The sequence below is a fragment of the Esox lucius genome, chromosome 21 (assembly GCF_011004845.1).
Source record: "Esox lucius isolate fEsoLuc1 chromosome 21, fEsoLuc1.pri, whole genome shotgun sequence".
NCBI lineage: Eukaryota > Metazoa > Chordata > Actinopteri > Esociformes > Esocidae > Esox > Esox lucius.
In genome coordinates, this window is record NC_047589.1 from 14,401,457 (window position 1) to 14,415,816 (window position 14,360).

Genomic DNA, 14,360 nt, shown 5'->3' on the forward strand with positions numbered 1-14,360 from the left:
GTTGGGGAGAAGGAGAGGAGGAGGAGGAGGAGGGGGGCAGGGGTTGGGGAGAAGGAGAGGAGGAGGGGGGCATGGGTTGGGGAGGAGGAGAGGAGGAGGAGGAGGAGGAGGAGGGGGCAGGGGTTGGGGAGGAATGGAGGACGAGGGGTCAGGGGTTGGGGAGAAGGAGAGGAGGAGGAGGAGGGGGGCAGGGGTTGGGGAGAAGTAGAGGAGGAGGAGGAGGAGGGGGGCAGGGGTTGGGGAGAAGGAGAGGAGGAGGAGGAGGAGGAGGAGGGGGGCAGGGGTTGGGGAGAAGGAGAGGAGGAGGAGGAGGAGGAGGAGGAGTGGGGCAGGGGTTTGGGAGGAGGAGGAGAGGAGGAGGGGGGCATGGGTTGGGGAGGAGGAGAGGAGGAGGAGGAGGAGGGGGCAGGGGTTGGGGAGGAATGGAGGACGAGGGGTCAGGGGTTGGGGAGAAGGAGAGGAGGAGGAGGGGGCAGGGGTTGGGGAGGAATGGAGGATGAGGGGGCAGGGGTTGGGGAGAAGGAGAGGTGGTTGGTAAACTTATCAATTGAAAGAGTTGTTTAGGCAGTTCTTAAGCTGGGTGAGATGTATTTGTGTAATCAAAATAGGACTTACTCAGTAAGGTCTAAAACTCATTAATGATAAATGAATGTGCTGTTACTTTTGGATCCTTGCTGACCCTAGTTACCCCTTGTTCAGTGAGTTCAGGTCGCTTCCATCTGGTCGCACCAAGGTGTAGGACGAACCGATTGAACAAATCTTTTGTCCCCGCTACTATTGGCCTTCAGAATTACGCAAAGTCATTTGATGTTGTTGTGTTTTTATTTTTATTTATTTTTTACTGCTGGGTGTGCAACAAATTGCCCCTCAGGGATAATTAAGGCAACTAACTAAGTAAGTAATACAATGTTTTGTAGCCCCCAATCTCCTGGGAAAAGGTGATTGCCCCTTTAAACTCTAACTGCCATTCTGATGTCATTCTGGCATTGTGTGTTGGATTTTCATCTTGATGCATGACCCATATGTGCTCTGTATTCATCTAATATTCTCAAAAGAAAATCTCCATGAAAAATGTGCTATGGAAAGATGAATCCAAAGTGGAGCTTTTTGGACGACATGGGTCTTGTTATGTCTGGAGAAAAGAATGTCCGGCGATCTGCCCGTAAGCTAAATCTGTAGAGCACCTGGGTCAGTGCAACAAGACAATAATCCAAAACACACAAGCAAATCTACAGCAGAATGGCCTAGTCAATGTTCAGACTTGAACCAAATTGAGATGTTGTGGCAGGTCATGAAACTAGCAATTCATGCTAAAAAAATTGTCAGCTCTGCATGGTAGAGGTGGCTAAAATGCAATGAGAGACTGATCAACAACTACAGGAAGTGTTTGGTTTCCGTCATTTCGTATAACCAGTTTTTGAGTGGGGGGGTTCAATCAGAGTTTCACAGTGAGCTGGGTGTTGAAAGTTTTTCACGTTCCATTTATTTAATATACGGTTTTGGTTGAAGATCTAAAAGCTTTCTGTTAAATTATGCACAGAAATGCTTCCTCCACCCAGTATAGTAGTGCCCAGAATCGTATAGAGGGAATGGGGTGTCATCTGGCAGTCTCAAACCATCTGATCTTAAAGCACAAAAAACTGGTTTCCTTCATCAGGCTGTTTTATTAAACAGCTTTAGGATCACAGCCGGCCTGTGGCTGACATGACAAGATGACATGAACAGATCTGAATATGTACACATCCGATGGGTGGATCAGTTAAGAGTCCCCTGATGAAGAGACTTGATACAGGTGTGCGAGTACACACACACACACACACACACACACACACATCCAGACACTTAGCTGAGAACTGGAGAAGATGTTGTGGCCCAGAGTGAGATGGAGCAGTGGGAGTTGTTGGCTCTAGCTCCTCTCATGGGATGGGAAGAAGGATCAGTGTCGGTCATTGGTGTGCGTGTGTGTGTGACGGATGGGACGTGGTGGCCCTATTAACCTGCAGTAAAGTGTCTGACCTTCCTGTGACCCTGCGTGGGCTAGCCTTCGAGTAAAACTCAATCTCCCAGCGGCTCCCCGGGGCGTCTCAATCCACTCCTACCCGGTACGCTACACAGCCAGCCCAGGTACGCACGGACTGAGTCAACCCCGCATGCGGAAGCGCTTACGCCCGCAGGCCTGTGAAACACGCTGTCTATGTCTCTCTATGGCCTCAGACCGCTACAGGCCTTCCTGTACAATCTGTCTTATTGTTTGGTACAGGCGAGGATGTGTCTTGTTGGTCTTATTGTTTGGTACAGGCGAGGATGTATCTTGTTGGTCTTATTGTTTGGTACAGGCGAGGATGTGTCTTGTTGGTCTTATTGTTTGGTACAGGCGAGGATGTGTCTTGTTGGTCTTATTGTTTGGTACAGGCGAGGATGTGTCTTGTTGGTCTTATTGTTTGGTACAGGCGAGGATGTATCTTGTTGGTCTTATTGTTTGGTACAGGCGAGGATGTGTCTTGTTGGTCTTATTGTTTGGTACAGGCGAGGATGTGTCTTGTTGGTCTTATTGTTTGGTACAGGCGAGGATGTGTCTTGTTGGTCTTACCTCAGCTTGTAGGACAGTGTCGTCAGACGTCATGGGTAGAGTGTGTGTTTTTATATCCTCTTGTTTTTCCCTCTCCTCTCTCTCGTCTCTTCCAATCCTCTCCCACGTTCTCCATCACCTCCCAGTTCTTTTACCTCATGTCGACTTCCAGCTGGGTCCCTGGCCGCCTCGCCCATCCTAACCTCAGTCGGGTCTGTTTTTGAAGAGGGAAAAAAAAATAACACCCCCCTCTCATCTTCCACATCCCTTGTTACTATTCTGACTGTTTTCTTTTCAAATACTGATCAGACGTCAGGTTTCACGCTGAGCAAGACTAAACAGATTCAAGGTGTCTGCTGACATGCAATGTTAAGCCCTCCTTTGTTTGGTAAGGTGCTGCAACTTGTCTTGTGCAACCAGCGCTTCCAGCTGTGTTGTGGGATCGGACTGTTCTATTACAGCTTAGCTGCAGTGGGACATCAGGCCACTAGATGGCAGCAGCACCATTTCAGGGGCCTGTGTGACCGGGAGAGAAGAGAGCATACCTTTCATTGCAGTTGGGCTCATTCATTGCACTTCTATTTTCCATATGGCAAAGTGGCTTTGCCCCCCCCCCCACCCTACACTCAAACCTGATTTTGTGTGATTTGTACAGAGACTAAACCATGGCATGGCTGAATAAAGCATCTTGACTTGGATTACGTCTTGAAGTCCGGCGGTTACAGGCCTTTTGGGCACCGTAAAAAGCCTCAGGTGCTCTCAGCGCCGCGGCACGCTTCCTGGCCTTCCTAAGGCCCCCGGACGGAAAGATGGATCCCCCTTTATTTCAGGAATAAGGCAGCATTTTCTCCTCGGCTTGCCGTTCCTGATGGCCAGTATTCCTGACTCCTGCATCCCTGCACTGCCGGCAGATCGATCTACCTACCCAAGTGACTTTCATTCCAATCACACTGTTATAACAGAGTCTTACTCCTGTCCCTCAGCCCTGTCTGTGGCTGTGAGACGCAGGGCCGATTTAGCGCGGGTCAATTCTTTTGACAGGAGTTGCGGTAACCGCTGCTGCTTTTGTCTTCTGTGCTTAAAGCAGCAGAGCTGGAGTCCGGGCCTAAGGCGACTGCTGCTGCCTAGCGGCCCCGCTGATGGATGTGTGGTGTGGAACAGCGTTGAACTCCTGATTGCACCGGAAGGTTTGGTCTATAATGTCAGGAACACCTCCACGCTACACGTCCAGCAGGCGTACCAGTGCAGCGTCTGGGTTAACCTCTGTCCCCCGCTTCCACTTGGCTCGGAAAAGTCATCGCTTCTCGACTGTCGGTTTAGCGATTTCGCCACGTCTTACCTCGAGGTTCCTGCGACTCCTGGCCTAGAATATAAACCGTCGAGGGCTTGTGTTTTAGCGTTCAGACTCCCGGGTCAGCGCGTCTACGTTTTAAATGACCGGATAACGGGCCTGGCCACGGTATTTCCTGGTTCATGTTGTTGCAGTGATATTTTGGGCAGCAGATTTTGCCCCTGACCTGGAGCAGTTGCCATCCCAGAGGTGCGTTCCCAACCCGGCGTGTCAGACACGGCTAAGCAGAGTAAGCTGGGGCCTCCTCTGATGTACACCAGACCCATGTCTGTGTGTGTAGGTTCAGATGGAGTACAGATACAGATTGCTCTGCAGGAGGTTGGTGTGAGCGTGAGGCTTTGCTGTGCGGTTTTCTCCATGTTAGCTAGTGCCCAGCCTCTCCAAACGCATTGACACGGGTCGGGCGTAAATCAGAGATGGTAAAACCTAACAAATTGGACCTCCAGAAGGTTTTGGGCCAGTCCCGACTAGGATTTTGTATTTTCAAAAATGTAAGAGCAAAGTTGGTACCTTTGGCTGATCATTTATTTTTCTCCGACACTGGGTGCAGGTCTTTACATTAAGTACGTCACAGATTGTGTGATTCGCTTTGCCCGTTGACAGTTGTGGGATAGTCTGGTAAGAAGACTATCCAGGATTTGTTGTTTCGGTTTCTCTGCTGTTTGATGTTGGGTGAGATGAGGCCTTAAGTTGGTGGTATTACCCGTGTACTTGATTTATGTGCGACACAATTCACACTCAGCGTAAGACATGTCTAGCTCTTCCCTGCTATGTCGTTGAATCTAAAGTGATCTCGTGCCTTTGATTTAAAAGTCACGGGCACAGCTCGAACGGCGTTGGCGTTGACAATGTTTTGTAACGGAAAATGCTTTCTAAAACGGATGTATCATTCTAGAATGCTTCGGGCCGGTTGCTGACAGAACCCAAGTGTGACCGGAGGAGGCATGGAGTCGGGAGGGACAGTGGGTCACCCTGGGTTGTCAGATTGGGGTCCTAGGCTAAATGAGAGAGAGAGGTGTGAAGGGAGAAAGACTAGGAGAGAGGGAGGGAGTCAGAGGGAGAGAGAGAGAGAGAGAGAATTGGGGCCACTGGGTTCTAGTGAAAGGGCTAAGGGGAGACATGGAGCCGAAATGGAAGTGTGTGTGGATACTGTACAGGGCTGTGTGTGTTGGGCGCTGTGAAGTATTGTAAGCGATGTGTGTTTTGAGTGAGGTTTGTGTCTACTGCCGGCTCACCGCTACATTACAGTGACAGCACCTGTCTGCATGGTGGGCCGCTGGTGTTTACAGAGGTCAAAAGGTCCTGTCCTCTGAGGCCTCCCTGACACAGGCCTCTGAGTTTGACTGACTGCAGCTAGCTCGCCAACGTTTCCATTAGCGCAGCTAGCATGCATGATCTGTGTCATGTTGTGTAGGTCTTAATAGTGTCCAAGAACCGCAGTGTTTCTGTTCTGTGTGTTTCCTCCTCGAGTGTCCTGTCTTCTGGCATTCCTGGAGTCCCATGGAGAATACTAAAAAAGGGACACACACACACACCTTTTCTGGGGTCCCATGGAGAATACTAAAAAACCGTACACACACACCCCTTTCCTGGGGTCTCATGGAGAATACTAAAAAAGAGATACACACACACACACACACACACACACACACACACCTTTCCTGGGGTCTCATGGAGAATACTAAAAAAGAGATACACACACACACACACACACACACACACACCTTTCCTGGGGTCTCATGGAGAATACTAAAAAAGTGTGTGTGTGTGTGTGTGTGTGTGTGTGTGTGTGTGTGTGTGTGTGTGTGTGTGTGTGTGTGTGTGTGTGTGTGTGTGTGTGTGTGTGTGTGTGTGTGTGTGTGTGTGTGTGTGTGTGTGTGTGCGTGCGTGGTGTCTGACGGGTGCGATTAACAGTCAAATGATTTTCTCTGAGCCTTTTTTTTTTTTTTTTTTTTGCCGTGTTTAACTTTCCCCCTCGCCCTCACCGTTCTCCCGCCGAATGCGGACGGGCTCACAGTTGACCGATCGTGTTTACGGAGCGAGGCGTTTCCACGCTCGTTTGACTTTTCACAGGTCTGCGCTGCGGTGTTGTCTCATGCTCTCGTCTCTTTGCTGTCAGCCGGTCCGGGGTTTCCGCTGGCCCATGAAAGGGGGAATAACACGGCCTGGAATGGAGAGTGTGTGTGTTCAAACAGTTGATCCTCCATGTTATGTGTCCTACACATTTTTTGCTGTCATCTGCTGAACAAGCTCCTTCATTGATGCGTATATGTGCTTTCTTCCCAGTCCAACAACCTGCCTGCATGGCATTGAAACAGACACACACAAACGCGCGTGGCGGTGGGTGCGTTCAGGTGACAAGCAGTGCCTAAATTCCACCTCTCCTCTTTGCAGGGAACCTCTGCCGCCCATGGCGTAACTCCAGGAGGGAGGAGAGACCCGAGCCCCAACCCCTAGCAGTTTCTGCAGTGTGGCCGTGCCTCGCCGTGCTACTGTCTCACCCCGCTGTGATATCCCACAGGCGGCCCGGAACCATGCCGGCCCTGGCCTCCGGATCTGGAAATGACTCAGGTACTGGAATGATGAGAGAGCCTCGGTCCCCTGTCGGCTGTATTCACCGAGTTCTGTTCCACAGGCCTCCTACCTCTGGGATTCACGTCATCCTCATCAGGCTTCACAGAGAGGCAGAGGAGAACCATATGCACGACTGACTGTGAATGTTTGAAAATGAAAACATCTAGCTAATGGCTCTGCCACACCTTGGTTTCTTCCCCCCATCTAGTCATTGAAAACTAAATGTAAATAAGAAGAAGACAGTGTTACTTCAGTTAGTTGTCCCGTGACTCGGCTATCTTCAAACTGAGACTTACAGATCCGGGCTATAACGTTTTTGATTAACAAAATACAGTTTTGGAATCTGATTACGTAAATTCAAGGAAATTTCAAAGGTCAGATTTTCTCTTATTCCTTCTCGAAATAATTATTAAGTTACACTGTACCCCAAAACAGTAATTCAATTATATAAAAAACACGATGTTTGGATCTTTGATAATGTGATAAATAGCAAGCAGCACCAGGTTATACCTGTGAAGTTCCGTTGAGATTTATCAGTGATCATCCACTGTTCTACAGCCCAGCAGGCAATTACTAAAGGTTCTCCCTGTGTGGACAATATCCCTATGCTACTACAACAGTTCAACAGCTGGGGTTCGTCTAATGAGTCCTGTGAATTCAAACTTAATGTCTTTTTTTGCCATCATCCTCACTGTGCCATTTTCATGTGAAGACTGACATCTTTTCTGAGCAGGGCAGATTTATCAGGATTGTTATTTTATCCCTATTTCACTCCCAAAGTATGTTGACATTGACACATTGTATTGTTTTTTTGCCTTTGTATTCCTGCACTTTAAATGAAACTGTGACCATGGTATTACAGTGCAGAGTTTGAGCTTGTCACTGTCCAAATACTTTTGGAGTTTGCTGTAAACTTGAGTGTTCAGCCAGACTCTGAGGATAAGGTAATAACTGAACCTACGTCTTAAGCCCACGGTGCACCCCCACTCCGGCACTGTAGAGAGATGATGAGGATGAGCAAGTCATGATGGGAGCCTGTGCCTCTCCGTCACGGCCCTGTTGCGCTGTGCTTGCTTGGAAGCGGGTCTCAACAAATATATATGAAAATAATTGCATTGTCTCAGAGAGGCACTTTAATAATCAATCTTCCAAATTGGCTGCACCTGATAGAACTATTAGGGCCTGGAAGCTCCTGGATACGGTTGCTGCCCTTTGGGATGACTTGTGGAAGTGTTTCGTCTGTGCTCTGTGTCCAGCTTTCACTAACCGTCCTTACACCGTAGACTGGGGAGTTTGTCAGGTTTTAGAGTAATATGAAAGCAGCCAAGCCCAGGTAAAAGTTCTAAGGAAACCCTGGCTGTCAGAAAAGCCCCCCCCATGAGACCGATACACTGGTCGTGATGCCGAAGACACCAGAATGGCTTTCCAGGAGGTGTTGAATTCTCCCCTGGTCGATTCTCAGTCCTGATTTAAATATGAATGAAAATCAGAGGCACTGTTTAATATTTGTGGGTAATTATTCTCAACCTAGTTTACTGAGCTTTTAGACATTTAAAAAAGAACATTTGTATAACCGAATGGCTCAGAAAGATATATATTTGCCCTAAAAGTGGTACAAAGTTGGAAAAATCATATTCAGATGGATTCACAGCTGTAATAGGGGCCAAATAAATTTTAAGGCAAACATGAAGACTGTAAAAGTGGTGGGTACACTCTTACTTGCCTCTCTGTAATGAGTTCCCTTGGCTTGGTCCACCAACACATAAATACAATGAAACCAAATAAAACAAATGGAGCTATAAATGTGTTTTTTTGGAAATCTGTTTCCACAAATAAAACAATAGGTTGTCATAATTGCTTAATGCATTTAGTGTATGACGTTACTGTTACTTAAAATAACATCTATTTTTGGGCTGCAGTGTAGATATTTTTTTTTGTTGAATAATTATTTGTTTGATATTCTGCCTCTCGGCCCTGGGCGTAATGATGGACAGAGGTTTATTCCTCTCCTGAGGCTTTCCTGCAGACCTCACACAGCTCTCAGGGGCCGTAAAGGTGTTCAGAACAGACAAAAGTTTAACACACAGATGCACACATACAGATATACACACACACACACCAAAGACACTCCCCCTCCCCTCATCTGTCTGTGTCTGAGTGATAATGGCTAACGCAGTCATCCTCCGGTCATGTGTCAGTGTGTCTGTCTGTCTCATTTTGATGATGTCAGAGAGGTCTTTCAACACGCTGATATATGATGTCAGGGGTCAGATGTTAGGGGTCAGGCCTTGCTCCAATTAGAGCCTGTCTCCTTGTGTGTGTGTGTAGACAATTCTCTACCACCCCTCCCTCGTCTTTCTCCACCACAATCTGAGCAAAAGGACAAAAGGGTGAATAAAAAAGAGGGACCAAAGAACGAGAGATCCGGGAGAGAAAAAAAAGTTGATGGATAAAGAGTGTGTTGATCTAGACCGTCCAGGCTCTGACAGAGCTTACGTACCCGCTGTGGAAATTCGTATAGACAAAGTGAAAAGCCAGACCATCAATTACTCTTATAGTCATTTCAGGCAATTACTGGCAGAGGACCTGTTTCCAAATAAAACATGTAGTGGCCCTCCTCTCCGCCCCATCCCTACGCCCCTGCTCATCGATGGTCCAGTTAGAGCTCTGAGGGTGAAATGCAGAACGCAGCTGAGCGTGGGCGACCGCGGGGTAGAAAGCCGCGGCCTACATATGACTGTTGTGGAGCAGTGGGAATGTAGCAAAGATTCCTCCCCCTGTATCCTCTAACATGAGGGCACGAGAAGAGGTCACGACGCGTGAGGGCATGAGAAGGGGGGAGGATTCTGCGCCCTGTGACAACTTGTCTGCACGGACTCATGAATGTTCTAGAAGGTTTAGGATAGGAGATGTGGAGAGTTAGTTAGAGTTTGGTGTGTAGGTAAGGAGAGTATGTAACACAGGTGCATTCATTCATTGGTCTGTGGAAAAGCTATTCATCATCACATTAGCTGATATCTATTTATAGAAAGCTGTGTAGATGCGGTTGAGGAGAAGAATACAGTTAAAGTTGTATATCTTCCACGTGGATCATCAATACGTTTTCTGTCAGAGCTCAGAGGGTGTTGGACGCTGATGAGTTGCGTTTTATTTTAGAGTATGTCTAAGCAGCCCCTCTTGCTGAAGCAGTTTGGGTCAACATCTTGCTCAACGGCAGATTTCGCTTCTTCACCTTATGGATAAGCATTGGAATCAGTGAACACTTGATTACTGGTCTAACACTCTAAATGCTAGGCTTCCTGCTGCCTTGCCGTTTTTGTGCTCTCCCTCCGTGTCTGAGGGCCTGAACGGCACAGTCGACCTCGGGGGCTTATGGAGGCTCCCCAAGAACAAATGAGAGGGCAGCGAGCTTAAGGCCTCCTCCATCGCAGGGTCTGAAACTCCTATCAGCCCAAAGCCTCTGATGAAATAACAGAAACCTCTGCTACACTACCGACTTATTAATGACAATATTTTCCCCCGACTGTGAAATAAAACACTGCCCTGACATCAGCACTTTGCCTGGTGTGTGTTGTTTCTGTAGGGCTGTCTGTGTGTGTGTTTTACTATACCCGCGGGGACCAAAAACCACCGCAAGGATAGTAAAACAAGGAACATTTGACCTTCTGGAGAATTGTTACTGTTACCCATGAAGAGAGAGGCTGTATTTGGCTCAATGGTTTGGTTTGCGGTAAAAGTTCAGTTGGGGTTAGGGTTAGAATTAGGTTTAGGGTTTGAGGTTAAGTTTAGGATTAAATATATCTTTTAAGGATTATGGTTATGTTTAGAGTGAATTGGATTTTGAACAGGAATAACGTTTGGGATCCTCACAAGGATAGGAATGTTTTGTGTGTGTGTTCAGGGTGGTGTGTTTATCTGTGGGTTTTGTATTAAATTGTTCATCATGGGATATTTGCAGAATACACTGAGGTTGAGTAGTTGGACACTACAGAACGTGCTCCTGCTTAGGAACATGCCGTGTCTTTTCTCTCACCCCGTCTGTCTCTGCAGGAGTGTCCTTGTCTTACACTGGCTCAGCTGGGTTCAGCCCAAAATAACAACAGCCCTCTCTCAACAAATTAACATCTAATAAATGAAACCCAATAGTGAAAAACTAATCCTGAAAAACAATAAAAAGCTGGAAAGTGGGCCTCTGAAATAAGATTGAACGTTGAGAAGGAACAGTGTGTCAGTCCTCAGGTTACCATGGTCTCTTTTGGTGTGTGACTGAGAGGTTTTAATAAATACTTTGGAAGCTGTTTAAGGATGCATGTGGTTGATGGAGCAGATCTGAGACTTGTTTAAAACACTTTCTTACTTCTCAAATCTTTAAGGGGAAAGAATGTGTCCCCAGGAGAGAGAGACAGACCGAACGATGGCAGGACCAAATGCTTGGACTGACTTCTCTTAGCACTTCTTTGATGCTTTGTTGGCCACTGTTCCTTGTGCATGGGATCCAACACACACACTCCTATTAATTGACATTCCCTCAGAGCGGCCAAGCGGCAGGAAATTGTGTATTAATTGGGTAGGGTGGATGAAGGGGTCCAGGCACAGTGGGATGTCCCAGAGATGTGTCACTCAGAATGTCAACCCGCTTTGGCTAACCTGCAACATCAACCCTACAAGCTAAACCTTACCCCTAAAACCGACCCTAACAGCTACTCTGGAGAGATAGTCCTCTCTTTTTTTTTAATGTTTGGACATAATGGATATGTATTTTTCACTTTGACATTTGACATACAAAGGTAACCATATTTAACAAACGAAACTGAAAGATTATACTTTGCTATAATTTATTCTTTAAAAATCAGCTTCAGTAGCTGGTGTTGACCCCTTTGCACACTGTAGCTGTTTCTTGTAACTGTCTATCTGTCTCTGACATCGACTGGGAGGAATTTTTGCCCAGTCTTGAACTGTACTATGGTCGAGGGCTTTCTTGCATGAACGGCCTACTTCAAGTCTCCCCGCAGCGTTTCAGTGGATTTGAGATCTGGGCTTCGACTCAGTTTTTATAACTCTCAATTTATTTGTATTTATTCTAAGCCATTCTGTTATACCCTTGCTTGTGTGTTTTGTATTACTGTCATGTTGCAAGATTAATGTTTGGTTCCACGTCTGCTTTCTGATAAATGTACTTAAATTCTCCTCAAGAATTGAATTCAGTATGGTTGACTCAATGATGGCAAGTTGACCAGGCTCTGAGGCGGCAAAGCAGCCCCAAGCCATAATGCTGCCACCTCCATGCTTATCAGGTGGCATGAGGTTCTTCTGTTCAAAGACAATGCAATGCTTTTGCCTAACTTGCCATCAGGGAACTTTTTAATAATCTGTCCAGAGCACATTGTTCCAGCAGTTTTGGTCTTTACTCAGGTCTTGTCTGACAAACATCAGTTGTGTCTTGATATAATTTTTTGACAGCCGGGGCTTCTTCAATTTTCTAATCAAGTTTCTAATCATTATGGAAGTTGCTCTGAAATGGTTTTCTTATCATTTGCACCGGTTTTGGTGCAGCTCATTCTAATTTGTGCTATTTTACCTGATGGTAAATGTAGGAGTATACTAACTTTTCACACGTAAGGAAATGTTTTTTATTTTATAAATGGTTTCAAAGTTATTTTTCTCTCTGTGATTTGTTAAACTGGATCACCATTATCAATGAATGTTGTTGGAATTTAGCTCTGATATCTGTGACCAAAAACAACTTTCCAGTTGACTTTTTCTCTGCTCTTCAGGACAGATGGAGTTCCAGCTAGGAGGGCTGTAGTACAGTAATGCACCTAAGTATCACAGTTAGTAGCCAAACATGATACCCGTCTGCCTGCCTATCTGTCTTTCTGTCTGCCTCTCTGCCTGCCTGTCTGCCTGCGTGTCTGACCGCGTGTCTGTCTATATGCCTTTCTGTTTTGTCTGTCTGTCCTTGTAGATGTGAGTCTATGTGTATGTGGGCCTTCTTCCTGTCCGTGTGCTGCAAGCCTATCCGTAGAATTGAGGAGAGTTATTGTCTGAAGATGTTCGGGGGCGTAGTGGAGCCAGCGAAGCAGCGTGGTGGTTGGTCGGTCGGCAGCTCGCCTCGGCTCTTTAAACTCCAGCCCAGTCCTGGGGTTCAGCATCTGTCTGATGTAGGCTACAGATGGTGCTAGTCTGTCTGCTCTCCTGGAGCGTGTGGGGGTGTGTTCTCCCTCTCCTGGTGTTCCTGCACTGTGGGCGTGTTTGGTCCTGATAGCCCTGTTTCTTCCATCCATCCATCCGTGGTTGAATGCTTTCTCCCATTCAGAGGGGACCTCGATCCATCCTAACCTGATCCTGCCCTGGGGGATGCCTGGGTGTATCTCCACACCGCTGGTTGACAACATCAACCTTGCTGTCTTAGTGTGTGTGTCTATATAAGGACTGGTCAATTCCGGCATGAAACACTTCTGGATTTGGTTTCTTCTTGATATCTGGGATAGTTTTTGATGGGAAGGGTTGGATGAATTTCAGATGTGTATCCTCTAGTATCAACCTTGTCAGGTCTACAGTGAGATGGCGATTGTAAGGTTACTGGGTCTAATCCCAGAGTTGACAATGTACGGGGGGGCCTGAGCAAGGCGCTCAATTCCAATTGCTCCTTTAGATTGCTCTGGGTAAGAGCGCGTGCTGAATTACCCAGACATGGTCTTCCACTCTGGTCCGCGGCTCTGATTGGATGGGGATAGCTTGATGTGTTGTTCCAGTCTTAGCAGCCAGCCTCCAGGTGGTTAGCCCGATGATGGGTTTACTCTGTGGGCTTGTAGTCACTTCCACTAGCAGTACAATAACAAACAGGGAAACCGTTGGTGGACATCAAAGGCTAGAGGCCCTGTTCTAATGTAGGGCACTATTCGGGGAATATGTTGCCATCTGGGACTCCGACCCTGATGTCCTTTTATTAAAGGCCATTTCAGTTTACTGTGTTATCCTGGGCCGTGCCAGCGTTCATCAAAGTCAACTGTCCCCCGTCTGCATTTGAACATATGGAGGGTTCAGCTGGGCTCTGCTATACACAGCTGAGATTGGGGGGGGGGGCATACACATGGAAGACTTTGGAAGACACAAATGTTTTACCAGAGACCCTGCTAATGTTTCTAATGAGTGTGTGTCTGAGTGTGTGTGTGATTGTGTGTTTGTGTGTGTGTTTATGTGACTCCACCCCCTTCCATCTCATCCACTCCATCCTGCTGCTGTGGAACAACAGTCGTAATGAGAGGCAGGTCTCCATATTGTTTCTCACTCACCGAGCGCCTCGGCCTCCGCCTGCCTTATGGCTTCCACAGGCTCACAGCCCTGCTCAGCCTAATAATGGAGCTATGAGGGATATGACAAGAATGGCCATATTAAATGTCTTCCTAGGCTAACAGTAACTGTTTCCATTCTGATGTCAAGAATGTAGAGCATCTGGATTCTGCGGCGAGGAGAGCGTGGAGTGGAGGAGAGCTACGGGAGCACTTTGTTGATATCCAGCAGTTTGTCGTCCTCCCAGACCGTTGTTCCACTCCTCTCTCTCTCTCTCTCTCTCTCTCTCTCTCTCTCTCTCTCTCTCTCTCTCTCTCCCTCTCTCTCTCCCCCTCTCTCTGCCACTGGGGTACAGAGCTGAAACACAAGGATTTGTTGCCACTGGAAAAGCTCCCTGTTTCCAGTTACATCACAACCCAAATTTCCACATCACTATGGCCGCATCTTGAATGGCACCCTGTTCCCTATGTGGTGCTCTCCTCCTGATCATGGCTTGTGGAATCCACTGTGCACTATGTAGGGGATAGGGTGCACGTTTGGGATGCAGATTCCAAAAAAAAACGACCTGCAAGG

At 47.2% G+C, this 14,360-nt stretch overlaps 1 protein-coding gene across 6 annotated transcripts in view; it reads left to right on the forward strand.

The window, feature by feature from the left end:
* Positions 1–14,360, forward strand: part of mpp7a (membrane protein, palmitoylated 7a (MAGUK p55 subfamily member 7)) — a 153,143-nt gene that overhangs the window by 27,032 nt on the left and 111,751 nt on the right. For all 6 annotated transcript variants that reach the window (XM_034289299.1, XM_034289302.1, XM_034289301.1 and 3 more), the window contains one exon: positions 6,315–6,491. In XM_034289299.1, coding sequence (XP_034145190.1) covers positions 6,455–6,491 — 37 coding nt within the window. In that variant the 5' untranslated portion in view covers positions 6,315–6,454. The remainder of the gene's footprint in view (positions 1–6,314; positions 6,492–14,360) is intronic.